Here is a 27,290-nt window from a genome sequence, read left to right on the forward strand (position 1 = left end):
CCTTGTTTTAGGCAACTCTCTCACGGTTTAGGCTTGTCTAGAATTTGCTCTATAGACAAAGATGACTTTGAACTTTTTCTCTTTGCCTAACAAGTGCTAGGACTGCAGGTATATGCCATGATGCCTGAAACAAATTAAACCTCTTAGGAAAAAAAAAAAAAAAAAATGAGCCTGCGATGGTGGCTCATGCCTTTGATTTCAAGCACTCAGGAGGCAGAGGCAGGAGGATCTCTGAATTTGAGGCCAGCCTGGTCTACACGGTGAGTTTTAGGAAAACCAGGGCTACACAGAGAAACACTGTCTAGAAAAAAAACAAAAATAAGAACCAAAATATGCTATGTAAAAGGGGATATCCATGCTAGGATTGGTGGTGCCAGCTTTTAATCCCAGCACTGGGAAAGCAGGAAAGGGTAGATCTCTATGAACTTCATTCAGATCAGCCTGAACTGCATAATAAGATCTATGCTAGCCATGGCTACATAGACCCTTTCTCAAACAAATAAACAAACAAACAAATAAATAAATAAATCGCCATGGCTTTCTACTTTTAAAATCCTATTTTTAGGCTGACACAAGAAATGAAAAATGACTGTTTACAAAAAAGTGCTACCATAAAAGCAAACAATATTTTAATAATTATTATCAGGCAATCATTAACAAAAAGGCTAAATTCTGTCAAAGGAACATTGTCTTATTTTCTAAAAAAGATGAATGTTTATTTTTGTGTGTGTGTGTTGTATATGCCACGTGTGTTAGTTTCCAGAGTACAGAAAATATTGATCCCCTGGAGCTAGAGTTCCAGATGGTTGTGAGCAGTCTGATACCGGTGTTATGAACAAACTTAGGGTCCTCTGGAAGAAAAGCAAGTACTGTTCACTGTTGAGCTACCCCCCCCCCCCCCGTAACCCTCCTCTTGCCTCTTTTTAGGGACACTGTCTCTTACCTGATGTATTCCTCCTTATTTTCTTCTGTCACAAGAATATTGCCACCATTGGGTTTCAAATCATGACTCTTAATTTCACCTAGAATTTCTTTATCAACAGAGAAGTACATTTCCAAACCACATTCTTCAATATTGTTTTCTCTGCACAAATTAAATTGGAATTATCTGTTATATACACAGCTCAATCATAATTCAAAAGTTTTAATTAAATTCAACTTCTGAATTTAAGTAATAAGCCTTAAATTATGACAACAAATTCAAAGAAATAGCGTATTATTATCATATTACCTAAGACTCTGGGTACACTTCTATAAAACTTATCATACTAAACATGAGAAAGGTTTGATGTCCATATCATTTAAATTCAATAAAACAATGACATGATTACAATGTGGAAGAATTTACCAGCACCATAATGAAAGCACACCATCTGTATTTTAATACATATAGAAAGAAACTTACTTAACCCAGATGAGAGAATTGTAAAATTCTGGATCAATAGATTCCAAATCCTTAAGTCCAACTGGTTTGTTCAAGATACGTTTATAGAATGGTAAAGAGAACCCAGTATCTATGAACTTTCCATGGAATAGAGCCTATACAGGAAGAAAGCAATAACGTTTAAGATAACTGCATAAAAGTCATTAAACATCAAAACATTAGATAAATTTTCCATTCAAAAAATTGTTGAGGCTGGGTGTGGTGGCACATGTCTTTATAGTAGCACTCCAAAGCCAAGGTAGGCAGATCTCCATGAACTGGAAAGAAGCCTGGTCTACACTGTTGATAGTCAAGGCATATGCTTGAACACATGTGAGTGTGCGCGCACATAATGAAGACCTCACTTCTCTAAAACCTTCATAGCTAGAGAGATGGCTCCACATTTAAGAGTACTTGCTGCTCTTCCAGAGGACCCAGCTTTAATTCCCAGCACCCTCATGGTGGCTCACTACTGTCTGTAACTCAAGTACCAGAGGATCTCATTCCTCTCCTGGCCTCCACAGACACCAGGCATGCACATGGTGCTCAGACATACATGCAGGCAAAACACCCAGACAGATAAAAATAAATAAAAATGTAAAATTCTGTTGCAATGGACAGTAATGGCACATGCCTTTAATCATAACACTGAGGAGGCAGAGGCAGGTGGATCTTCTTAAGTTCGAGGCCAGCCTGGTCTACAGAGTGAGTTCCAAGACAGCCAGGGCTGCATAGAGAAACCCTTCTCAAAAATCAAAAAGAAAAGGGGAATGGGAGGGGAAATTCTGTCACACAATCTGCTATAATACACAAAAATTTAGTATTGCTGAATGATTAAATGCAGTTTTGCACCTGTACTTACCATGGCAATAAATCTGCCGATAAATCGGAAATATTTCAGGTGGTCTGGATTGATGTAAGAAGCGGGGTTTATCTGCAGACAGTAGTTATCCTTCCCTGCATATTCAAACAGGCAATACATTGGGTTCAACACTTCATGTGACAAAAGAAAGAACCATTCTCTGAAATCAAAAGAAAACTCAGGATGAAAAGTCTTGTAGGAAACCATGTCAACAAATCACAGAGCAGCATTATATTACAGATTTGTCAGGAACCTGCCTGCCTCAACTACAATGTTTTTCTAATTTTGTATTGATTTTTCTTGGTTCTGTTCAAACTACATTATGTTATACAGGATATTTATATGCTCTCAAATTTCAAATGATTTAAGATATCATTAACTTTAAAGGCCCTTACTTGATTGCCCTCTAAAATTTTTCTAATCACAATCATAATATGCACCCTAACTCCAAAGATATGAAAATGTGAAAATTGTTAGTTGATAAAATTTTATAGACAGACAAGTTTAAAATTTACTATTGGTGCAGGTAATTAGAGCAGCTGAATTACAATTCCCATTCCATCTTCAATTAAGTCTCATAGTGTACTTAAGGAGCGGCACTATGGCAAATACCTCATTTTCACAGGGAAAGTACCTATTCCAGCCATTCATCTATTAGAATAATGCCCTGAGAAGTTCATTCTTGCTGTGACAGAGGGAAGGAGAGAGGGAGCGGGGACAGGCACGTAAATTTGGAAGTCAAAGTTGATTCTCTTTCTACCTTTATGGGGATTCTGGGGACTGAACTCTGGTCCACAGGTTTGTGCAACAATCATCTCACCAGCCTTCCTGAAGCTATAATCTAAGTGACTTGAAAACACCAACATAAGATTATGTCACTATGTAACATGGATGGGTCTATCTGGTCCAATAACTATGCAATCGGCATGTATCCTAGACCTCTTGTCTTGTTAGCACACAACATTTGATGAGAATATTAACACTGCTGGGCATTCTTCTGATTATGACCATGATTTGGCTGTCTCCTGAATGATCTAAGTGTGCATATTTATTACTTGAGATTACGTCATGTATTTTCAAATAGTTTAACTACATTTTAGAATTTATTAAGCTATAAAAAAAATTACTCAGGCTAGAGATGGCTCAGTGGTTAAGAACACAGTCTGCTCTTCCAGAGGACTGGAGTTCAGCTCCCAGCACCATATCAGGCAGCTCATAGCTGGCTGTAATTCTTGCCCAAAGGATATGATGCTGTCTTCTGGACTCTTTAAGCACTGTATGCATATGGCATATGTATAACAACTTACCCCACACACGTGTACATACATAATTACAAATAAAATCTTGAGGGAAAAAAAAAAAAAAGAGTGACTAGTAAGATGTACTCACTCACCAGTTAACAGAAACAAAGATTTATTTAAAAAAAAAAAAAATCTTTACATTGTTAAAAAAAAAAACAAAAAACAAAAACAGTATTTTCAGCCAGACATGGTGGCACACACCTTTAATGCCAGCATTCAGAAGGATCAGGCAAAAACAGGAGGATCTCTGTGAGTTCAAGACAGTCAGGGCTATACTGGCTGCTCTTTCAGAGGACCTGGATTTAGTTTCCAGTACCTACATGATGGCTTACAGCTGTCTGTGACTCCAGTTCCAGGAAACCAACACCCTCTTCTGACCAAGAGCACCAGGTAAAAACATGCACACAGGCAAAAACTCATGCACATGAAAAATATTAATAAATCTAAAGAATTTTAAAAACAAAAAACCCAAAATATATCTACCCTTCATAGTAATCCTAGAAACACAGATACTTGCTCAAAATAAAAAAAAAAAAATAAAAAAAAAAAAAAAAAAAAATTCAAGCTGTCTTTCCTTAAAATTCTTGCCCTTCCACACTGCTACGACTTTGTAATTTATTTTTATTTTATTTTATGTTAGAAAAGATTCATGTAGCCCAGGCTAGACTTGAACTTTAGCTCCTCCCTACTTCTACCTCCCAAGTGCTGGGATTAGTCATGTGCTACCACACACAGCTTAAAATTTTATTACCTACTTAGTTTTAAATATATTTTTCTTTTATTGTTTATTATCATCGTATGTGTGCTGCATGTGAGTGTATTCGGGTATATGTATCTATGTATGTATGTGCAGATCATAGTACACAAAGGCCACAGTGTGCATGAGGAGGTTACACGACAGTTTTGGGAAACTGATTTCTCTCCTTCTCCTGTAGGTTTTGGTAACTACACTCAAATTGCAGGTTGTATAGAAAACAGTTATCCACTGAGCCATCTTGTGACCCTAGTTAATAACTTTTTATTTTATTTTGTTTGGTGTTTTTGAGACAGGGTTTCTTTGTAGTTTTGGAGTCTGTCCAGGAACTAGCTCTGTAGAGCAGACTGGCCTGAAACTCACAGAGATCCACCTGCCTCTGCCTTCTAGTCCTGGGATTAAAGGTGTGCACCACTTCTGCCTGGCCCTAGTTTAAAATTTTAAACTGGTGTAATACTGTCATGGGATAAGCAAAGCTATCTCTTGCTCAAGGATGTTTTCTAGAGTCTGAATGGTTGCTCCAAAACTAATAGAGCAGAACAAAGATTCAGCTCTTTTCTCATAGTCCTCTATGTTCTCAACACTAAGTTAATCCTAGGTAGGAACTGAGTCGCTATCAACTTTCTCAGTACTCTAGTGAGGAGGAAATGACTTGAACACACCACAGGGCTCTAGGTAATACATGGAACAGATAGAAGTTGGTTGACTGACACTAGTTACTGATCAGAAAATGAAAAGTTACACCTGGCTATAACTTATGTGCCCTAGATGAATCTCTAAACCTCATCTGTAAAATCCTATCCCACGGGGTTACTCTGAGGACCATGTGATTGATGTAGGTGTCATCAACTAGCAGTTCTTAGAAAATAGGCACTAAGTTAATGTTTGTTGAAAGTCTGTGGTGCATAATGAAGCTATAATAATTTTCCATATGTCATTTTCCTGAAACATTAGATTGAGAAAATAACACTGTGAACAAAGTGTAATGATACCTTTGGAGGAAAGGACTAAGTTCTGAGTATTCATATATCACTACCTTGCTACACCTCCATAATCTAAACCTTCTTCTCCTGGGAAAATCACCCACAAACGTCTTCTCAGATCTTGCGGGCTGAAGCTCATTATCTACAAAACAATAAAGTGAGAGAACTGTAACTGCAATTGTGGAAACATCACTGTCACTTCCTACTTACTCCATTCCACATGAAATAGAATGTTTACATTTATAGAAACACATAGTAATGTTTCATATACTTATATAAGCATCTGTTTTTTTATATACATTATACACTTTTACATGAAACTTACGAGTTGTTCTATTAATTGTGTAGTGTACAAAGTAACTCTAGGCACAGTCACAGATTGGGTGTTTTCCTCCTCTTCCTCCCGGTTTGGTTTTGTTTCACAGTCAAAAGATACATATACTAACTAACTGACTTAACAGTGGCTGCAGACATCTTTGGAAATACACACAAAGGAAGTCTATAATTATACAGAAAACCTACTCTTTGCCTTCCACAATGGGTGGATAACAGTGTCATCTTCAGATGTGAAGGGCAGCAGTGTTACAAAGCTACAGTATATAGGTCAATCTGTTTCTCCCTCAGTAAAATTATTTAGTTACTTCTGCTTAGGAGAATCCCACAGGGACTTGCAAGGGATAGTTTGATATGATGTCTATACTTTATCACGTGATAAGGATAAACTGTTAATAAATACACAAAGAGGATTGGTAAGTTCTCTCCATTCCCTATGAAAGAGACATGGACACTCAAACAGCACACCCAGGTCTAACAAAAAAGTTCAGTGTTTGTAACTGCATGGTTATGATAAATACCCTACACTGCCATGAGCTCAGCACTCAGCTACAAACCTGAGAGATGTCACAAGGTTACAACTAGTTTGAACAGTTCCCTTTAACAAATGCTAAAGGAAAGGGACTTTTTGCCTTCTACACATTCCACCACAAACAGTTGTACTATGCTAACAAAAAACACCATTTAAAGCAATTTTATCCACCATCTATGAAGAAAGCCTGTTGCTAACTTTTAAGTTACACCTTATTTTGATACTAGATTTATTACCTTTAAGCAACCATATTTTCTCTTACATTATAACTGCCCATTTATTTGGTGTATGTCAAATCTAAGACAAGACTTTTAAATGTTTTAGTACATCATCATGTCACTGCAAAAGCCTTTGGTTGTAAGAGCACAGAGATAAAAGGTTTGTTTAATCACGATCTGTATCTTGTCACTACAGCTACTAGGGAGCTAATTTTCTTAAAAAAAGTGACATAAGAACAATCACAAGTATGAGGACTAGGAATGAATAAGCCATTGGCTGAGAATGGCCATGGAGGTTTACATCAGGCCATAGGTATAAACAGAATTCTCTAAGTGCCTCAGTTAATCGCCAAGGTCCACTCTCTGTTCCAATGTAGCAGAATGTCAACCGACTTTTCTCTTGAATGTTAATAACAGAGGTTCCATTCAAAAAGGAACAAAACTCTTCCTGAAATGAAGCAGCCAGGTAAGGCCAATGGCTCCAACCTCTCTTCCTGTGCATACAGTTCAGTGCTTAGGAAACCACCTATCACAATATACTGCCGGTGCCATCCACAGAATGTTTTTTTATTCTAACACAATCTAACACTTAATTGCAGTTGGCTTGAGGGTGATGTCTACAGTATTAAGATAAATAGTGAACTGACTCACTCACAGATGGAAATGAAAACTTAGATACCAATGGCTAATTTCTTTCCTACTTAAAATACATTATTTCTAAGAGAAACAAATGTTTATCATAAAAATCCAAAGTTAATACAAAAGTGTAAAAACAAAATCTTTCTTCATCTCCCTGCCCATTACAAGTTCACATGGCTATTTCCAGACCTCCTTCTAGTGACAGACTATATTTCTATCTGTGTATCATTTCCGATCACACACTTAGTTAGCAGCTTAGACATAGAACTTCAAACTCAGTAATAATTTACAATGGAAAGCAGAAAACACTGCACAAGGGCACTTGCACACTCCTAACGACGACGTACTAAGATAGCTGGCAACAAAATTAAACTGAAAAATCAAGAATAGAGGCTGAGGAGATGGCTAAGGAATAAAGTGCTTCCTGTGCAAGCTTGAGGACCTATGGTCAAATCTCTAGCAACCCACATGGGAGCCTAGTGGTGACAGTGCATTCCTGTAACCCCAGCTCCAGAGGAGCAAATACAGTCAGATCCTAAGGGTTTGCTAGCTAGCTGCTCTAGTCCAAATGTCAGCTCCAGGTTCAGTGAGGTGCCCTGTCTCAAAATAGAAGGTAGAGAGTGATGGGGCAAGACACCTGAAATACCTCTGGCCTCCACACTTGTACTTGCATGCACATAAGTGTGCATGAGCCACACAAACACATTCACTCTAACTTAAGAAGTTATAAGCTAAACGATTGAGAGCAAACCATCAGTACCAGAAGGTAGTCATTACTGAGATAATACCTGTTGAAAGGAATCCTCAAACAATGTTTTTCTTGTCACTGTGATCTTTATATGCTGTGGCATGGCCAGTTGCTGAAATATAAGAATAATTTTTTAAAAAATGTTATTTAAAAAATTATTTTTCATTTTATATACCAACCTCAGTTCCCCTTCTCTCCCCTGCTCCCCCATGTAAGAATAAAGTCAATTCTCACCATTAAAATGGCCTAAAAAGAAATTTTTACTTAATCTTTGCAAATGAAAACAGATTTTGAATATGAATTTATACCATGATTGCCAACACACCTATCAGCATTCATGTTGATTCTTTTCGATGAGAGTAAAAAGAAAATCAGATCTCATATGTAAAGTATTTATTTAAAAACTCAAGTAAGTCAGATTTTCAAATTTAATTCAGAATTATGTTTCCCAGTCAATTACAAAAATTTGAATTTAAGAATTTAACATAATAGTTCAATTAATGCACTCATTTTATTTAGAACCCATACAGAAAATCATTTATATAGACATCAGAAAAAATCACTGAATATATGTTTGTATGTAAATGATCATATGTGTACTTATCAAAGACAGTTCCATCAAACATTCAACATGGAGTTTTATGCCTGAGGCAAACACCTATAATTGCAGCACTCAGGAGGCTGACATGGGAGGATTTTAAATTCAAAGCCAGTGTGGGCTATTTAGATTGTCCTGTCTCAAACACACACACACACACACACACACACACACTAGATCTACTAGAGAGGTAAGTGGCCAACTGCAATCTGTTTGTCAGAAAATACTTTGTTTCAAGATTTATGCAACTTGAAAACAATAGGTACTGAAGAAAAAGTCATATTTTCTCATTCAAATGATTTCTAGCTCAATCTGTTGAACAACAGAAGATATAATTATCTAATTGATAAATATATTTCATAGTCCTAAAAATGGATGACTCCAATGCTTCACATTTTTCTTCTTAATACGCATTTGCAGAACTGCTGTATAACATAAGCAATGTAAAAAAAGGAAAGAGATAAAGAGACACAAAGCCAACACTAACCTGACACCAGAACCGGAAATACTGAACCTTTGCTTTGAAGTCCCTCACATAGGCTATTTGAGGTCCATTGTCTCTGAAAAACAAATGCAATTGCTTGTAAAAAGGAATGCTACAGGAAAGCAAACACAGCCACTCCCCACCCCTGTTGCAACCCATTACTCAGCAGACAAGTACAAAGGCACCAGGCAGAACATATTCCTAATAAAACTCTTTTTCTGTTTTGAATGTTTCCTCAGGACTATTTTTAAGTAAAATCTTGTTGAAGCCACTGCTAGGGGAGCTTTTTCTATGTGCAGGTGGATATAATAGAGCTGGATAAAAGAGTTCCCACAAAAATGTCACCCATCACATCTACTACTCTATCCTTTTGTCTTTAACTGAGACTCACGGTCAACCAAGTGAATGCTACCTAGGACAGACATTTCCTAGTGTGTTTATGAGACTTCAGGTCTGTCTAAGGAGCTCTAATGACAAGTGCTGTAGGGGCTTTCAACAAATCAATTTTTAAAAGAGAAAGGATGTCGGGTTCAGGATTTTACTGTTCCCCATTCCAGTGTAGCCTTTCTCCAAATGAAAAAGCACAATGACGATGGAAGCCTATGTTTGGCTGTTTAAATGTGGAATTACATCTGATTCTGTACCCTGCAATCTTGGAAATATTACAAGCTCTAGTAGTTTTCTCTATATTCCTTTTAACTTTCACTACATATGATTCTTAAAAAATAGCCTTACTTCCTCCTCTCCAGCCTGTCTCTTCTACACTTGATTGCCAGTACGATGCTGAGTGGCAGTAATGCTGATAGGCACCCTTGCTCTTGTAGGGGAATTAGTTGTCTGTAATTTTGTAGGTAAGAACATTTCCAAGGCAGGTGAAAGTGGATCATAAAATTGCTTTGTAGTTCAATAAAAGCTTTTACTAAAAGATTATGACTTCTTTTAAAAGGTGTGTGTGTGTGTGTGTGTTGGCCTATAGGGTGTATATGTAAAAGGTATGTGTGGGGGGGTGTGGTGGGTGTGGGTGTTGGCCTGAATGTGTGTATATGTAAAAGGTAGGTGTGTATGTGTGTGTATGTATGTGTATGTGTTGGCCTGTATGTGTGTCTGTATACCATGTGAATGCCTGATGCCCAATGAGGCCTGAGAAGGCACTGGATACCCTGGAACTACATTTACAGATTGTTTTTTGATGCTATGTGGATGACAGGAACTGAACTAGAATCCTTTCCATGAGCAACAAGTGCTATTAACTACTAAGACACTGCTCCAGCCACTGATCATACCATGTTTCTCTGCTAGTCTATACCATGGTGCTCTAGTGTCAGAGGACAACTTGTGTGAGTCAGTTATCTCCTTCAGCTATGTGGGTCCCAGATCTCAAATTCAGATCCTCAGACTTGGCAATAGGTGCCTTTACCCACTGAGTCCTTTTGTGTCATCTCTCTCTCTCTCTCTCTCTCTCTCTCTCTCTCTCTCTCTCTCTCTCGCTATGTATGTATGTATGTATGTATGTATGTATGTGTGTGTATGTATGTATATATGTATATATGTATATATGTATGTATATGTATATATGTATGTATGTATGTTTCTTGAGATACAGTTTCTCTGTATAACAGTTCTATCTGTCCTCACGATGTACACCAGGCTGGTCTCAAACTCACAGATCCATCCACTTGCCTTTTGCCTCCCTAGTGCTGGTATTAAAGGCATGTACTACTACATCCAGCTTAGTGCCCCACTTTTAATTATTATTTAGAGTATATTTCTACTAACATAAAAAGTTCAGCCAAGTACAATGACATACACTTTTCAATACTAGCACTTATGCAACAGAGGCAGATACCTCTGTAAATTCAAGGCCAACCCGGTCTACACTGCCAGGTTTACATAGTCAGACTGCATCAAAAGAAAAGAAAAAAAAAAAGAAAAGAAAAGAAACAAAGTAGTTTACTATGAAGCGGCCATATTATACAGGCTAAACATCACACACTTTGTGCTTACTATATATTCTTGATTACATCATTTTTTTTTCCAGCGCTTTATTTAATCGTGTGTTTTGTTCACCACAATTTTAGGAATACTAGGTCATATCTAGGCTAAGTGTACATGACATATAGTCTAGACAAACAGCAGGTTTAATTCATCTACACTTGTGAAAGCATAGTCTTCAATGCTTATACAATGGTGCATTTCTCATAATATATCAAGTGACTCCTGCCAATATATAAAAGACTCCAAGGCTGAACATGGTAGTACACCTCTTTAATACCAGTAGAAGCAAAGGCAGATGATCTCTGTTAAGCTCAAGGCCAGCCTGGTCTACAGAGTGAATTCTAGGTCAGAGCTAGAGCTAGTCAGAGGGAACCTGTTCCCCACCTTGCCCAGCACCCAAATAAACAAACAAAACCAATCAGATTCAGTATTCAGAGACATATGGATAAGCCATCTCAAGTACACCTCCAGTCTTTGCTTACTGAAATCTTTGTCAAAATCTAAGAAATATGTTGTGCTTTTAACTAGTAATGTTTAGAAAACTTACAGGGCAGATTTTCCTGTTCGTGGATCTATGTAAGTGGTTGTTCTTTTATTGTGGTCCACAAAATACGGAATTCCATCCACTGTAAATCTCATTTCCCAGCCTTCTGGTAAGGGTTTTTCATTTAACTGACTATAAAATACAGAGGAAAGTATAAACAAAATATATTAAAGACTTGCTTCTTTGCCAAAAACAGAAACTATAAATACCTGTAAACAGAATAAAATCTTTCAGAAAACCTACATGGTCCTATATTTTCAGATAATAGATAGCTCTACTCAGGCATTCTACAAACACATTAAAGTCATCAACAACAACATTAAAAATGAATCATCATCATCATATTACTCTGCCATCTACTTAATAACTCACCTCAAATAGCCATGGTACCAAACTCCCCCATTCTTCCTTTGAAGTCTTTCTACTCGACCCTTCTTTGTTTCCCATCATTACTCTCTGGTCTTCATCTAAACTTTCTGAACAGATACCTACATGGTCTGCTGCTCCTAGTCTCACTCAGACCTATGTAATGATCTTGTTGACAGAGCATCTCCCTAAAACAGACCTCTCATCAACTCAGTTTCTCTTTTAGACTCCCTCTCAGGAATCCTGAAATTTCTCCTCTCCAGTGATCATGTTCCCAAACAAGTCACATCTGTAACAGTTCTGAATGACATCTTCCCCCATTGACAAATCTATTTTTTCTGTTAAGGCAAATTAAAAGTTTGTTATGAAATATCCCTATCTTCTTCCTTAACATCTATCTTTATACCCTGAAAACTCTGGGCTGCCTTCTTTAAACTTCAGGCTTTTTATCCATAAATTGCAGAGAACAGCCAGATATGATGGTACATGCCTTTAATCTCAGTACCCAGGAGGCAGGGGCAGGGGCACAGGGGCCCATGGGAGGGCAGGAAGGCTAGGAAGAGTAGGGCAGAGAATGAGGCAGAGGGAGTCAAAGAGAGAGAAGCAGAGGGGGAGCCAGGGGGAACAGAGAGACAGGGTCAGAGAGACATGAGTGGAGAGGGGCAGAGATGGAGAGGCAGACGGGAAGAGGTGAAGGTAGAGGGAGAGCTAAAAACTGGGCTATTCTTTCCCCGCTTCACCCCCCCCCCCCCCCCGCGTTTTATAGCTTCAAGACTGGTATGAAGAAACAGTGGAAATATTCAAGTTTATATCACAAAGGAAGAAAAACAGATCTGGAGATATTCAAGCTCACTATTTAGAGAAACATTATTAGTTTGGACTGTTGTTTTCCTCAAGTATACTTTAGAAGAACACTGCCTTAAATCATATTTTACAAACTATCAAAATGTTAAGAATATTTATTTTAGTCTTATTCATATAATTCCATACAAATGGCAGGGAAGACTAACCAAAAATAAAAAAAGGTATTTCACTTCCATTGTGATTATAGTTGCTAGATAAGCTCAATAACCAGTTGTTTTTGAAAACAAACTAAAGACAAATTGGCATATGGTATTGGTGAATTATCCTAAGCTACTCAAACAATGGAAAAATGCATTAAAGGGTATAAGCACCTCTTTTTAAATAAATATTTTAAATGAGTGAAGTGGTAGAACTTGGTCACTTGTGACATCTCATAAAATGACTATAATTTAAGCTCTAAAACTTTATCAAGTCCAAAAGGGACAAAACAACAGCAACAACAAGGGACAGAAAGGTGACTTGTTCAGTTTATCTTGAAAGAGAAGTCATTCCTCCTTCCTGACCCAGGGATGCTGGAGGTCAAAGCCATGGATATGATGCTAGACATCAAATGTTGACATCATGCATGTTAGACAAGCACTGTATCGCTGAGCTTCATGTGCAGCCCAGAGACAATTTCACTGGGGAATCAAATGTTTTATCCTTAAAGCTCTTCATCATCCTATTTAAGATAATATAATAGTTATATAAGAAAATTGATATTGCTGGACTTATAAACAGGTATTTTAAATTCAAATCATACCTTAAAAAACATAAGCTAAGCTATTTGCCAGGTGGTGATGGCATACACCTTTAATGCCAGCATTTGGGAAGCAGAAGCAGATGAATCTCTGAGTTTGGGACCAGCCTGTTCTACAGAGTGACTTTCAGGCCAGCAGGAGCTGCACGGAGAGACCTTGCCTCAGAAAACAAGACAAGGAAGAGGAGGAAGTGGAGGAGATGTTAGTGTAGGAGGGCTGGAGTGCCCCTTTTCCTGGTTGTCAGAGGACTATAGTCTGCTGACACCTTGGTTTCTCACTTCCAGCTTCCAGAACTCTTAAGACTGTAAGTTTTTGTTTAAAAACAGAAACAGACAATCCCTCCCTTTCCCCTCTCCCCTCCCACCCCCTCTCTCTCTCAGACAGTGTCTCACTATGAAGCCCTGGGTGGCCTCAAACTCATAGACATGTCTCTGCCTCCCAAGCGCTGGGATTAAAGGTGTGCATTACTACTCCTGGCCTGAGAATTTGCTTGAGTAGTATTCTTTTCTTAACAAGGTCTTAGCTAACTTTAGTGCACAGAATGACATAAATCATTGTATACTGTCATCAAAGCATTAAAAAGGCAAACTTGTAATATCTCTTGGTATGTTAACCAGCAAGTTCTCACAATATAATATAACATATAACATATAAACATATTTTAAGATGTCTACAACAACCACAGAGTTTTGTTTTGTTTTGTTTTTAACCAAAGTATTTTTTTTTTTTTTTTTAGTTCTGTAATTTTACTGGTGTAGAAAAAAGAAAACCAGTGAGTTGTGCCAACTTGTTCCCACCTCATTCTCATTAAACCCAAGCTTTTCATTACAGGAAAGTAATACTTTTTTTTTCTTCCAAGGTATGTAGGTAATTAGTGTTTGAGGTTTTTAAGGAAAGAATACACAAATGAGTCAAAAACAGATAGGCAATGTCTAGAAGTCATACATACAATGAAGTTCTTACCCTTGACTTCTGGGGTCTTCCCACTGTGTAATTCGAGTGTTGTGGTTGACAAAATACATTCTGCCATTGCTATCAGTTCTCTTCTCTTTATTATAAACAAAATGAAAAACAGTGTTAATGTTGGAATAGTCTTTTCCTCTCAAACTCTGACCATACAGTGACTACTGATTTTATAATTACTGTATCATATCACACATACAAAAGCTTAGCCTTTGAACATATGCCCGTTTTCCATCTCACTAGCCCATTTACACTTTTAAGAGTGCTTTTTTTTCTTAATGAAGTTATTAAGTATCATTTCTGAGCTGGGAGAGATGGCTTAGCAGTTAAGAGCACTTATGCTCTTCTAGAAGATGTAAGTTCAGTTCGCAGCTAGTTCACAACCATCTGTTACTCAAGGACACCTGAATTTATGTGCACAGACACACATAATTAAAAACATTTTTTAATTAAATAAAATTTCTAAGATGGTAAAAAAGGTTTAATTCATAACACCCTGTTCATATATAGATCTCTCAGTTATTTAGCATTTTACAAATGACATCTGGCTTTGTGTGTTAAAGTTGGTATGACTTAGGGTATTATGAGTACTAGGTAAGTAATTTATGCCTGAGGTACTTCTTTAGCTCTATCTCACATAAACACAGAAGGTAAATACAGCTTTTGTAGGCAAGCTTTGCTATAACAGTGACAAAGCTCACAACTCAGATTTCTGAGACCAAGAAGTGGTTTTTCCCTGTAGATGCTTCAAGAGTAAAACTGGTCTGTTAATAATCATCACCATAAAAATAAGTCATAGTTCTTTCGTCATAAAATGAAGGGTAAGGGCTGGAAAGATGACTTAGTGGTTAAGAGAACTGGCTACTCTTACAAAGATCCTGAGTTCATTCCCAGCACCCATGTGGTGGCTCACAACTCCCGTTCCAAACCTGATGCCCTCTTGTGTGGGGACCAGGCATACACATGGTATACAGATACATATGCAGGCAAAACGCCCATACACATAAAAGAAAAATATACATAAATCTTAAAACCTAAAGTGTGGACAGGGTATAAATATATAACCCTCTATATTCTTTCAGTGAGTGTACAAAACATACACAGAATGATTGTAGAAACAAAGCACATAATCTATGTCCAGGAATGCAATCTGACAGGTTCAACACCTAAATGCCACACCCCCTTTTCTAAAGCATTTTGTTGTTGTTTTGTTCTGTTTTAGATCAACCATGCTCTAACCCTTCTACTACCCTGACCACCAAAACTCCACCTCTGAACTACCAGGCTTTGGAGGAGACAAGAACAACTTTCATATATCCTCTCTGACATGATATGATGACAAGTTCTAAATACAGCTTAATATGTTTTGTTTTAACCTTCTTTGCTCAGAGAAGTAGTTTATTTTGTTTTGTTTCTTGGTGGTGTATACACTTGTTTATACCAAATGGATGTGATGTGCAGGTACAAGCACATTTATGCATACACATAGGGAGTTCAAAGGACAACCTCAGGTGTGTTCCTCCTCAGGCACTATTTACCTTGGTTTTTTGAGACAAGAGTCTCTCATTATTCTAGGATTCACTTGATTCAGCTAACCTGGTCAGCCAGCAAACTCAGGGATCCTCTCAAATATTTCTAAGATTATATGTGTTTGCCAACACACAGTAAACTCAGCTTCTCATGCTCGAACAGCAACAACTTTACTGAAATCCCTCTGCCTTTATTTGGTTGAGTCATATTTTCTGACAGCTTAGGCTGGTTTTAAACTCATTGTATAGCCAAGGCTGGACCAGAACTCCTGATCCTTTAACCTCTAACTCCCAGGCCCTGGAATTACATCATACTGGGTTATCACGAAAATGTTTTGAGCATTGCTGTGGAATAATCCTTTTGTACACTGTGAACATGTGTTGTTCTCATTGTTAATAAAAAGCTGATTGGCCAATGGCTAGGCAGGATTTTGGGGATTTGGGGGACAGAGAGAATGCTGGGGAGAAGAAGTGCAGAGTTGGTGGAGAAACCATGAGATGCAGATCAAGCAAGATGAGAAGTGTGTAGATGAGGTAAACAGCCTCAGGGCAGCACGTAGATTAATAGAAATGGGTTAACTTAAGTTATGAGCTAGCTAAAAAAGTGAGCCTGCACTATCACCCAAGCATTTATAATTAATATTAAGTCTCTGTGCTTATTTGGGGAGCAGCTGGCAGGCCAAAGTTGATCAGCAGTCTAGATGGAAAACTCTGCCTACATAGCATACATGATTTTAAGGAAAAAACAATGGGATTTTTTTCAAAATAGATTATATACGTACCACCATGTCTGGCTTCCCTAAGTTTTGAGACAAGTCTCTCGCTAAACCTGGAGGTCACCAATCCGACTAGGCTAACTGACCAAATGAGCTTCAGGGAGCTTGAGGAATCCTCAACACTCATGGGACTGCAGACATGTGCTACCACACCTGGCTTTTTACCTGGGTTCTGGGAATTCGGTTTAAGATCTTCTTGTTAGCATGGCCAATACCTTTCTGACTTGAGCCATTTCCCCAACATATCCTCTTAATTATACAGGATCTGTTTCAAGTATTCGGTAATAGTAATAGAAACTGGAGCCACAAGAGTAATATGATTATTGCAATCCTATGAAACTGATTCTCTTCTCTAAGCACCAGCATCATTGAGGTCCTTCCAGATTATTGTTATCAATAATCTGGTTTTTTTACCTTTGCAGCGCTACTGACTCAATTCAGAGCTCTGCCCATGCTTCACAAATATTCCGTCTATCCACTGTGCAGCCAGCCTGCTGCACATCTTCTAAAATAACAGACTTTAAATTAAAACTGATATGCTTACCCCATCCAGGGGGCAGAGGACCAAGAGGATCAAATTCTTTATTTTGTGATGTAGCAAACAAATCTTGATTCTATAAAGAATAAAAAAAATGAATAATCAGACAAGTAATTCACAACATAAATAGATCATTTTAGAGCAAAAGGATAAATTCCAGTTTGGCGTCACAGCTTAGAAAAGTTCTATTTTTGGTTAAAAAAAAAAAAAAAAACCTTTGGAAAACCCTATGTAATATTACCTAACACTTAAAGTTATGTAAAATTAAGATATTATATAAACTATATAAATTCTTATCTGCGAATTACTAGTTTTTCCCTTGTGCTACAGAGTTTCCTCTACTAGGAACATGACAATTAGACAGTCATATATCCCCCTTCAAATCATTTATAAAACTAGTATCTGGAGTAATCAGATAGCTCAGAAAAGTCTTGTATACTCAAAACCAAAAGTTCACACATATAGAAGAGAGTTGGGAGTAGACAGACAACAACAAAACACCATCAAGGCAATGAAATGCATGTCTATTTCACTTAAAAAGTAAATGATTCCTGGTGCCGTTAAGTAGCTCATCCAAAATTATTCAAAGTACCTGACTCCAAACCCATTGGATATTCATGTGGAACTAGGGTTGGAAAAAGCGGGAAGTTAAGGATCCATACCTGGAAGAAATTTACCTATAATAATTTAGACAGAACCTAAAATGTAAAATAGAACAAACCTAAAAAGAAAACAGATAGGATATGACTGGCACACGCTTGTAATCTTAGTCGTTAGAAGGTTTAGCTAAGAAGATCAAGTCGAAGGCCAGCCTGAGAATTTAGTGAAACCATGTCTCAAAATAAAATGCAAAAAGGCTAGGGCAGCAACAATGGCTCTGCACTACCCTGTGGCAGTGGGCCCTACCAGACAGAAGTGATAAAGAATGGGAGAAAGCTGAGGCATGGCCAGTGCTGTGAACACCTCACCAAGCATACCACATCTGTGTGATACAGGGTAAGAGGCTTTGTGCTTTATGAGCAGTACACCATGTCAATGCTACAGAGGTTTCTAAGGCCAAGAAAGAGGTGGATGTACATCCATATCCAGGTAAGTGCAAGAAGCTGAGTAGAGTGTTGGAAGCCATGAGAAAAGCAGATGCCAAGGTTTAAGTCTACATTTCCTCTCTCAGTAATCACCCCCATGAAAACATTCTCATTCTCTCTCTCTCTCTCTCTCTCTCTCTCTCTCTCTCTCTCTCTCTCTCTCACACACACACACACACACACACACACACACCAAAAATGAATTTAACCTCTAAAACTGGGAAGGGGAATATAGTGACATGTTTCCATAAGCAGTGATGGGAAAACACTTATTAGAGTGAAAGATGTCTTGATCATATATGAGCAGTGAAGAAAAGGCTGCTGAGAAAGTCAAATTTGTCACATCAGTAAGTGGTAACTATTCTAACAATGAGGTCCAAGAAAATTGCAAGAGAGTCCAGAGTAATGGCTAATGGTTAAGAACACTGGTTACTTGCAGAGGACCCAGGTTCTATTTCTAGCATCCATATGGCAGCTTTACAGCCAGCTGTAATTCCAGTCCAATCCCATAGGATCTCTAACACCCTCTGCTGACTATATGCATGTGGTGCACAGACATACATACGTTCAGGAACTCAAACACATAAAATAAAAATAAAAACTCAAATAAAAGAAACAGCAGGAAAACGGTGGAAAGGTAATGTCTAAGGAAGAAAAGTAAACATGTTTTATTTACTCTGGTGCATTCTAAAGGGAAGATCACATGACACTGAGGCAATTGCAATGGAGAGTGCCAGGTTCTCCAGGCCTCTGACAGAGCAGACTTGCTTTGGTTTAAGTTCTAAATACTACTCCAACAAACCAACCTATTTTGGCATGGACTATTTTACTTTTCTCAGACAGATCTGTGATCTATTATGATTTGAGATTATAAAATTTCCAGATTACACAGCAAGGGAAGCACTAATATATTTAGTGTTTTTTTGCACTATTAATCTGAAGGAAAACACATATCTATTTGCTTATATATAGGAAAGGTTTTTTGTTTGTTTGTTTGTTTTGTTTTGTTCTGGTCTATCCCCACCCTATCCTACCCCATCCTAGCTGAGCTGGAACTCATAATATAGACCAGGATGGTCTAAAATTCGGAGATCCAAATGCCTCTGCCTCCCAAGTCTCCTAAGTGCTGGAATTAAAGTCATTTACCACCATGTCTGAGTAGTTAGTTTATTTATTTTTATGTTTTGTTTTTGAGCTGTGTCTTGCACTGTCTGGACTAGCCTTGAATTCTTGAGCTCAAGTGAGTCATGTGCCTCGACTTCTCAAATGTTGAGGTAATAGATGAATGCCATTACATCCAACTTTGCAAAGAACATACTTCATAAACATATATTGTATAAACATGTATACAGTGTATCACTATATGGATGGACACTCTTCAGTAGAGTAGCGGTTTCATCTGTGAGTGTCTAGTGAATCCACACTACTGTTATTTCTACACAACCACTTTAGTTGGGCTCATTAAGACTAGAACATTCAAACTTTCTAGTGAGTTACATTCAGAATTGTTTTAATTCTTTCCAAACTTGTCCATGAATTTTAAATTGCTCTAACTTGTTTTTTTGCTTATTTTTGACACCTACAGAAAAGACACAACTCACAAGATCAATACCTACCTACAGCAGCAACTGGCTCACCACCCTACTCTGTTGTCTTTTTAGTGCTTTATATGATACATGCAGACAGCTCTTAAAGACTGAAGACTTTTGTAGTTACAATAACCAATAAACCAACAGGCTGCTTACCCCATAGATGAATCTCTGGTTAAACTGCTGCATTGCTCCCTGAAGCTGACTACGTTGCAGCTGCCACTGTTCATAGTTCCTGACCGATTCCAGTGTTGGCCTCTGCCATGTTGTTGTTCTTGTGAAATGGTCAACATAATAAATACGTCCCATATTGTCCACACGCCGTTCCCAACTAAACCAGAAAAGAAGCAACTAATTTAAGAAATATCTGTGAAAAACATGTAAGACAAATTTTGCCTTGAGAAACTAATAAGTATTTCTCTCTTTGTACTTAAGACTAAATCCAGGGCCTTGCACATGCTAATTAATGCTCTATCACTGAGCTATATCCTTAGTTCTTTCTGATTTATTTGAACTCATTCATATTTATAAACTGAACTTCAATGCTTTTAAAATTTTGTCCTTTAAAAGTCTGTAACAAATATCAGTGAAGTCTTTTAAATATAATATATATTCAGAGAGTCTCAAAGGAAAGTTTCTTTGTTCCCTGCCCCTCAGTAACCTTTATACTCCAGCAAACATCATGGGAGACATCAGTTGTACACAGAATTTTTCACAGATGAAAAAGCATTCTGTTCTACCTTTTTACTTACATGTAGTAAAATGGTAACTTCAAGACAACAAAGTTTTTTTCTTCAAATTATTTCACAATATAGAATTACCAAGAATATATGTATGTATTGATATGTATAGACATAGATTGATATACATATATATTGATCTATATCTACCTGGAAAGCTATTTATAGTAGGATCAAATTACACTATTACCAGCATTACTATGGTTAGAGTTCCTCATCAATACTTAATATTACCTGCTAATTTAACAAGTCACACCACACTTTTTAGGTATGTATTTCTTTAAGGGTTAGTTAATGCTAGTTAATAGCTAGCAAGATTAATTATTTTTCTTTTCTTTCTTCCTTTCTTTCTTTTTTTTTTTTTTTTTTTTTTTTTTTTTTTGGATTTTTGAAACAGGGTTTTTCTGTGTGGCCTTGGCTGTCCTAGAACTCGCTTTGTAGACCAACCTGGGGCACTAACTCAAGAGATTTGTCTACCTCTGCCTCCTGAGTGCTAGGATTAAAGGTGTGTGCCACCACTACCCAGTAATACTTTTCTAAAGATTTTTATTTATATGTGTGTATGTGTACGTATGTACACATGGTGCTGGTTACCACAGAGGTCAAAAGAGAGAAATGAATCCCTTGGAGCTAGAGTTATAGGCAGTTGTAAGCTGCCTGGTGTTTATGCTGAGAACCAAACTCACAAACCCTAGAAGAGCAGCAAACACCCTTACCATTGAGCAATCTTCAACCTCAGAGTAGACCACACTCCCCATGTTTGCTACATATATTTCCCTTTGGGTTAAAAAAGTATTTTCTTTCATTTAATATAATATACACATCAAATATTTAATACCAACATGTCCTTAACTTTCTCAACCATTTCTAATGATTTGAATATACATTAGTTTTAATAACAGAGACTTTGTCTTAATATATAACAGGCAGTTTAACTCTTTCCCTGGGATGGAGGGCTGAGACAGGTCTTAGCACAGACCAGCTTCTAACATGACCTCCTGATTCTCCAGCCTCTACCTCCCAATATTAAGACTGCAGGGAAGTGGCACCATGCTTGGTTACTATAACTCTTATTTAGTTAAATGATTATTCTTAAAGAAACTAATTAAAAATTCTGTGGCTCTTAGCCAGGAATATAGCTCAGATAGGAAAATACAAATAATAAGAACTGTGGGTTGGTTCTTTAAATTAGAAATGTTAAAAGTAAAAATCATTCATCACAGTATGGAGCATAGGCGTGTAACCCCAGAACTTGCAAGGCTGAAAGGCTGAGGCAGGAGAAGAATTCCTCCTGGGATACAGTGACACTCTTGTTTCCAAAAACAAAATCAGTCACAACAGCAACAACCCCTCAGCATGCTGGGAGTGGTTCTCTAACTCTCTTCTTTCTAGTGTGAGTCTAACAGAGGAGAAAAGAGGAGAACTGGAGGCAACACTGGGTACAGGTACAATTTGTTCTTCTCAATAAACTTTTTGTTTGTTAGTTTTATATTTTTTATTTTACACATTGATCCCAGTTCCCTCTCTCCCTCCTTCCCTTCCTCCCTCCCATGCCCCCGTTAACTTTTGTTAAATTCATACACGTACCCAGGAGGTAGAGGTTCTGGTCTATCCCATGTTGTTCGTTTTTCAACATGGTCTACATAGTAAACACGCCCATGCTGGTCCACTCTCTGCTCCCACCTTAAATACAAATCAAAGACTAGTAAGGGCACTTTGTATTAGTTTGGCTTTTTAATCCTGTCTACATCTTTTCACTTTAAATGACCATCTTATGTAACTAAGGAAAGTTAGCCTGTTAGTCTATAAAGAAAAAAGAATAAAAATATAGACAAGAGTTATCACCTAAAAAGAGAGGAAAAAGCACCAAGAGTGACACACACAATAGTGAATGAGGTTTCTTTTTCCTAAGTGCTTGTTCTGGAAATAACATGCATTTTAAAGTCAGCCCATCCACCCACAAGACCTAAGTTTCTCAATCTGATCAAACTATACTCAGAAGTTGAGAGGAAAAGAAAGCATCAACACCCTGAAACCTGAATAACTGAGCTAAATGAAAAGCAACATTCTGATTACACTCTAGAAAAACTGAAATCAAAGCATGTCATTATCAGACATTACAGGATGAGCGTTATAGACTGGCCACTGTAAGTACTCTAGTATTCTGGGTAGGTTTGTTGCCAAAGAAAAGAGAATAGCAGTAAAGCTTCACAGCTTGTTATTTTAACCATTACTTGCTTATTTATTTTTATGTGTATGGGTACTTTGACTGCATGTATACTTGTATACCATATGTGTACCTAGTAACCACGAAGCCAGAAGAGGACATCAGACCCCCTAAGAGAGGAGTTAAACAGCTATGTAGATGCTGAGAATCAAAACCAAGTCATGTGAAGAGCAGCCAATATTCCTAACTGATAAGCCATTATTCCACACCTTAAAGTCTCTTTTATTTTTAATTTTATTTTTTATATTTATTTTATTGAATGTGTATCAGTATTATGCCCGCATTTATAAGAGCACCACGTGCATGCCTGGTGCCTGCAGAGGTCAGAAGAGGGCACAGAATCCCCTGGAACTGGAGATACAGGAGGTTGTGAGACACCATGTAGGTGCTGGAAGCTGAATCTAGCCTCTGCAAGAATAGCAAGGGCTATCTCTCAACCCCAGATCACTTGTTCTTAAGCACAAACAATCTTCTAATTTAGCTTGTCATGTGATATGGTTTGGATATAAACTGTTCCTGTCTTTCCACTCCACCTACTATACCTGCTCATGTCTTTGAATACTTGGTCCCCAGCTAGTAGTATTCTTTTGGAAGGTCGTGGAACCTTTAGGATACAGATTCTACCTAGAAGATGGTAAGGCCTTGTTGAGGGCTGTAACTGGGCTTGCTTCTACTTAAGCTCTGCTTTCAAACTGCCACAGTGATAAGACTAGTTACCAACAAAAGAGATCAAGTCAAAATCTCTCCCTCAAGTGGCTCTCTCAGGTTCTGTCACACTGCTGAGTACAGTAACTAAAAGACCACATAAGCTTCTAAAAGAAAAATGACCTAGTTAACAACAAGTATAATCTGTGTAAGTAGCTGAAACCTTCACCATAAGTTTATTAATTTACCAGTTACCAAATAACTTTGGCTAGCATTTTGAGCCCTGATCACAAGTTTTTGCTTTATGTGTGTGGCACTGAAGGTAGAACTTGCAACTGCACACATACTAGACATGCTCTACTACTAAGCCAAACCTTTAGCCCTGACTGAGCTCTCAATTTGATCAAAGTATTAAGGTTAAAAGTAGGGGTTGGGGAAATGGCTCAGTAGTTAAGAACACTTGTTATTCTTACAAAGGACACAAGCTCAATATCCAGAACTCACATCAGATGGATCAGAACTGCCTATAACTCAAGTTCCAGGGGGTTCCAATATCCTCCTCTACGCTACAGGCACTGTCCACATGTGGTACACACACAGACAAGGCAAATAGATATGCATACACACACACACACACACACACACAAACATAATTTTAAAAAAAAATTAATTACAAATTAAAATGACATTATGGAACTAATTTATCAGTTTAAATTATTACTTGCTATGATGATTATATAATAAAATGTTTTTAAAAGGTATTTACTTTTTCCCCACCTAAAGAAGCAGCATATAGTCACATGACTATTTTATTACTTGACTCTCATTATCTTTCTTTTTTTTTAAAAGATAATTTATTTAATGTATGTGCATTGGTATGAAAGTGTCAGATCCCCTGAAACTGCAGTTAGAGACAGTTGTGAACAGCCATGTGGGTGCTGGGAGTTGAACTCACATCCTCTGGGAGAGCAATCACTGCTCTTAACCTCTGAACCATCTCTCCAGCCCTCGACTTTTATTAATTTTCTATGGGTGGTAGTAGGGGTCCTTCAATAGTTGTCTCATTTTCCAGGTGTAATGGTACACACCTGGAATCTACACTTCAGAAATAGACAGCAGAAGGATCAGTAGTTCAAGGCTATCGTCATCTACACATTAAGTTTGAGGTCAGTGAGGGCTATATATCACTCTGCCTTGAAACACACACACACAAAACAAACAAACAACCTGTTTTTGAGACAGAGTCTCATATTGTAGCCCAAGCTGATCTGGAACTCATAATAATACTCCTGTCTCAGACTTCCAAGTGAGGAGATTATAGTCATGTTCTAACATACCCAGCTAATTTTTTTTTTCCTACTTCCCAAAAAAGGAAGAGGTAGTATTTAAAACATGTTAAACTTTCTTGGATTCCACACTCCCCAAATAAATTACAATTACTTAAAAGACAATTAATGAAAGAATATAGTATAATCTTTTGTAAATTAATGAGTGCATGCAAAGGTGGAAAGCAAATGTTAGCAGTTACTTACCCTGGGGGCAGGGGAGCCTGACTTACAGTATTCAGTGGCCTCGGGCCTGAGCCTCCAGATATAGTAAGAGGAATGATTAACCCAGATGCTGCTCCTTCGGATGTACTTGTGCTTGTGTTTACATTTGTGTTTGTTGGTGGCAAAGAGCCTGTACTAGATCCATCACTTTCAGAATTGGTAGATGGTGAACCGTTGACAGATGCTATGAAAGATTTAGGGAAAGTATTAGAAGCTTTTGCTTTCTGAAATCTAAAATCATGATCAAATTTTAAGAGTTTAAAAGTACATAACAAGTAAAACCTATGATGTGTATATACAGGTCTCATCAAATTGCATAGCATATATAATTCTGAATTCATAAACATATAAACTACTTAGTTGTTTGATTTTTGTGGTGCAAGGACCTCAGCACAATAGGCAAGTACTCTGACTGACCTACAACTCCCAGCCCAGTAAAAACTTTTAGAATAGGAAGTCATGGGTACCACTTTCCAGATCCTTAAAACTGCCTTTTCTATGTGACCCTGAAGGTCTAAGACTAATTTGTGATGTTGTTAATAAGTGTACTAATGCTACTGATGGCTAATCAGAAAATGGATATTCTGTATAAATGTTACTATATGTTTATATTGTTACTACATATGTTCAGTTCATGAATTTTTCTGTTTAAAAACTGATCATCATTTACCAGTAAGCTTTTTTTTTTTTTAAACAGATCTTTATTATATATACAGTATCCTGCCTGCATGTGTGGTTGAACACCAGAAGAGGGCACCAGATCTCATTATAGGTAATTGTGAGCTACCATGTGGTTGCTGGTAATTGAACTCAGGACCTCTAGAAGAGGAGCCATGATAAAAAAAAAAAAAAAAAGTTTTTAAAGCTTATTGGTAAGGGGCTGGAGAGATGGCTCAGAGTTTAAGAGCACTAGCTACTACTCTTCCACAGCTCCTGACTTAAATTCCCAGCAAACACATGGTAGCTCACAACCATCTATGAGATCTGGTGACCTCTTCTGTTGTGCAGACATACATGCAAGCATAATACTGTATTCATAATAAATAAATCTTAAAAGAAAATTTTTATCAAATTTATTCACTTATATTTTGTCTTTGGTCTGCATGTATATCCGTGCACCACATGTGTGCCTAGTGCATGCAAAGGTAAGAAGAGGAAACAGGAGTTATGGATGGTAGTGAACTACCATGTGGGTGCTGGGAATTTAATGCAGTTGTTGCTCTTAACTGCCGAGGCCTCTTCCCCAGGCCCCCAATCAGCTTTTCAAAAGATAAAATGAACTAAGCAACCAAATTTTTAACTATAAGATAGGTCACAATTACCAACCACACAAAGAAGTTTCAATCTTACTCTTCTATACTGTTTATATTTTATATAATACATGTTATTTTCATTCTTAATAAAGCACTCCCACATGGAACTTCATTCCTGGAAGGAAAACTTAAAGAAAAAGCAATTCTTAGTCACCCATGGAAAATTCATTCTTGGTCACGTCTCTAAACATAAAAACAAAGCTAGAAACCAGACATGGTGGGTCACACCTGCAATCCCAGCACTTAAGAGGGCTGAAGCAGATGGATTTCTAGGTTTGAAGCCAGCCTATGTTACAGAGTAAGATTCTACTTACACAAAACACCATGACCTGATACTTAGCTATCGATCAGTTTCCAAACAGAACATTATTTAAGAACACTAGGCATGATGCCAGGCTGAGGAAGGAAGCAATTGAGGCTAACATGGGCAACTTCTAGAAACTGTGTTGTCAACCCTTCCTACCAAAAGAGCATTATTTAAAAAGCAAGACAAAGCTGGAATATATACCTGGTCTTCGTGGGGTGGGTGGAGGTGGTCTTGAAGGTCTTGGAGGTCTAGAAGGCTTAAAACCACCATTTGAAAGGGATGGAGAGTTGTTCCCATTTGCCCTCTTGCTTTCCCCCAACACTGCAACCTCTGGGTCATCTGATCCATTTGTGCTCACTCTGGATAAGGGCAAGGAGGGGAGAGAGGAAGGGAACAAAACAAATGCTCCTTATTTACTTAAGAATACCAAGAAACCTAATATTTAATATTGTAGGAATTTGATAAATAGCCTTTCTTTCTTCCTTTCTTTCTTTATTCCTTTCTTCCTGTCTTCCTTTTCTTCCTAATTTCAGACCAGCCTTATCAAATAAAGAGGCCATAGGCTAAAGTTTTATATAATTCCTTGGGATGGTTTGAATGAGAATTGCCTCATAGGCTCATACGTTTGATTGCTTAGTCACCAG

At 37.6% G+C, this 27,290-nt stretch overlaps 1 protein-coding gene across 2 annotated transcripts in view; it reads right to left on the reverse strand.

Moving 5' to 3' along the window:
• The window catches only part of Itch (itchy E3 ubiquitin protein ligase), a 79,608-nt gene that overhangs the window by 11,702 nt on the left and 40,616 nt on the right, over positions 1-27,290 (reverse strand). For both annotated transcript variants that reach the window (XM_051192543.1, XM_051192553.1), the window contains 13 exons: positions 26,848-27,005; positions 25,009-25,210; positions 22,192-22,287; positions 20,021-20,195; positions 17,197-17,266; positions 14,348-14,432; positions 11,418-11,546; positions 8,879-8,951; positions 7,834-7,905; positions 5,377-5,465; positions 2,286-2,445; positions 1,406-1,539; positions 944-1,084 (listed from right to left, as the gene is read on the reverse strand). In XM_051192543.1, coding sequence (XP_051048500.1) covers positions 944-1,084; positions 1,406-1,539; positions 2,286-2,445; positions 5,377-5,465; positions 7,834-7,905; positions 8,879-8,951; positions 11,418-11,546; positions 14,348-14,432; positions 17,197-17,266; positions 20,021-20,195; positions 22,192-22,287; positions 25,009-25,210; positions 26,848-27,005 — 1,584 coding nt within the window. The remainder of the gene's footprint in view (positions 1-943; positions 1,085-1,405; positions 1,540-2,285; positions 2,446-5,376; positions 5,466-7,833; positions 7,906-8,878; positions 8,952-11,417; positions 11,547-14,347; positions 14,433-17,196; positions 17,267-20,020; positions 20,196-22,191; positions 22,288-25,008; positions 25,211-26,847; positions 27,006-27,290) is intronic.

The sequence above is a fragment of the Phodopus roborovskii genome, unplaced genomic scaffold (assembly GCF_943737965.1).
Source record: "Phodopus roborovskii unplaced genomic scaffold, PHOROB, whole genome shotgun sequence".
NCBI lineage: Eukaryota > Metazoa > Chordata > Mammalia > Rodentia > Cricetidae > Phodopus > Phodopus roborovskii.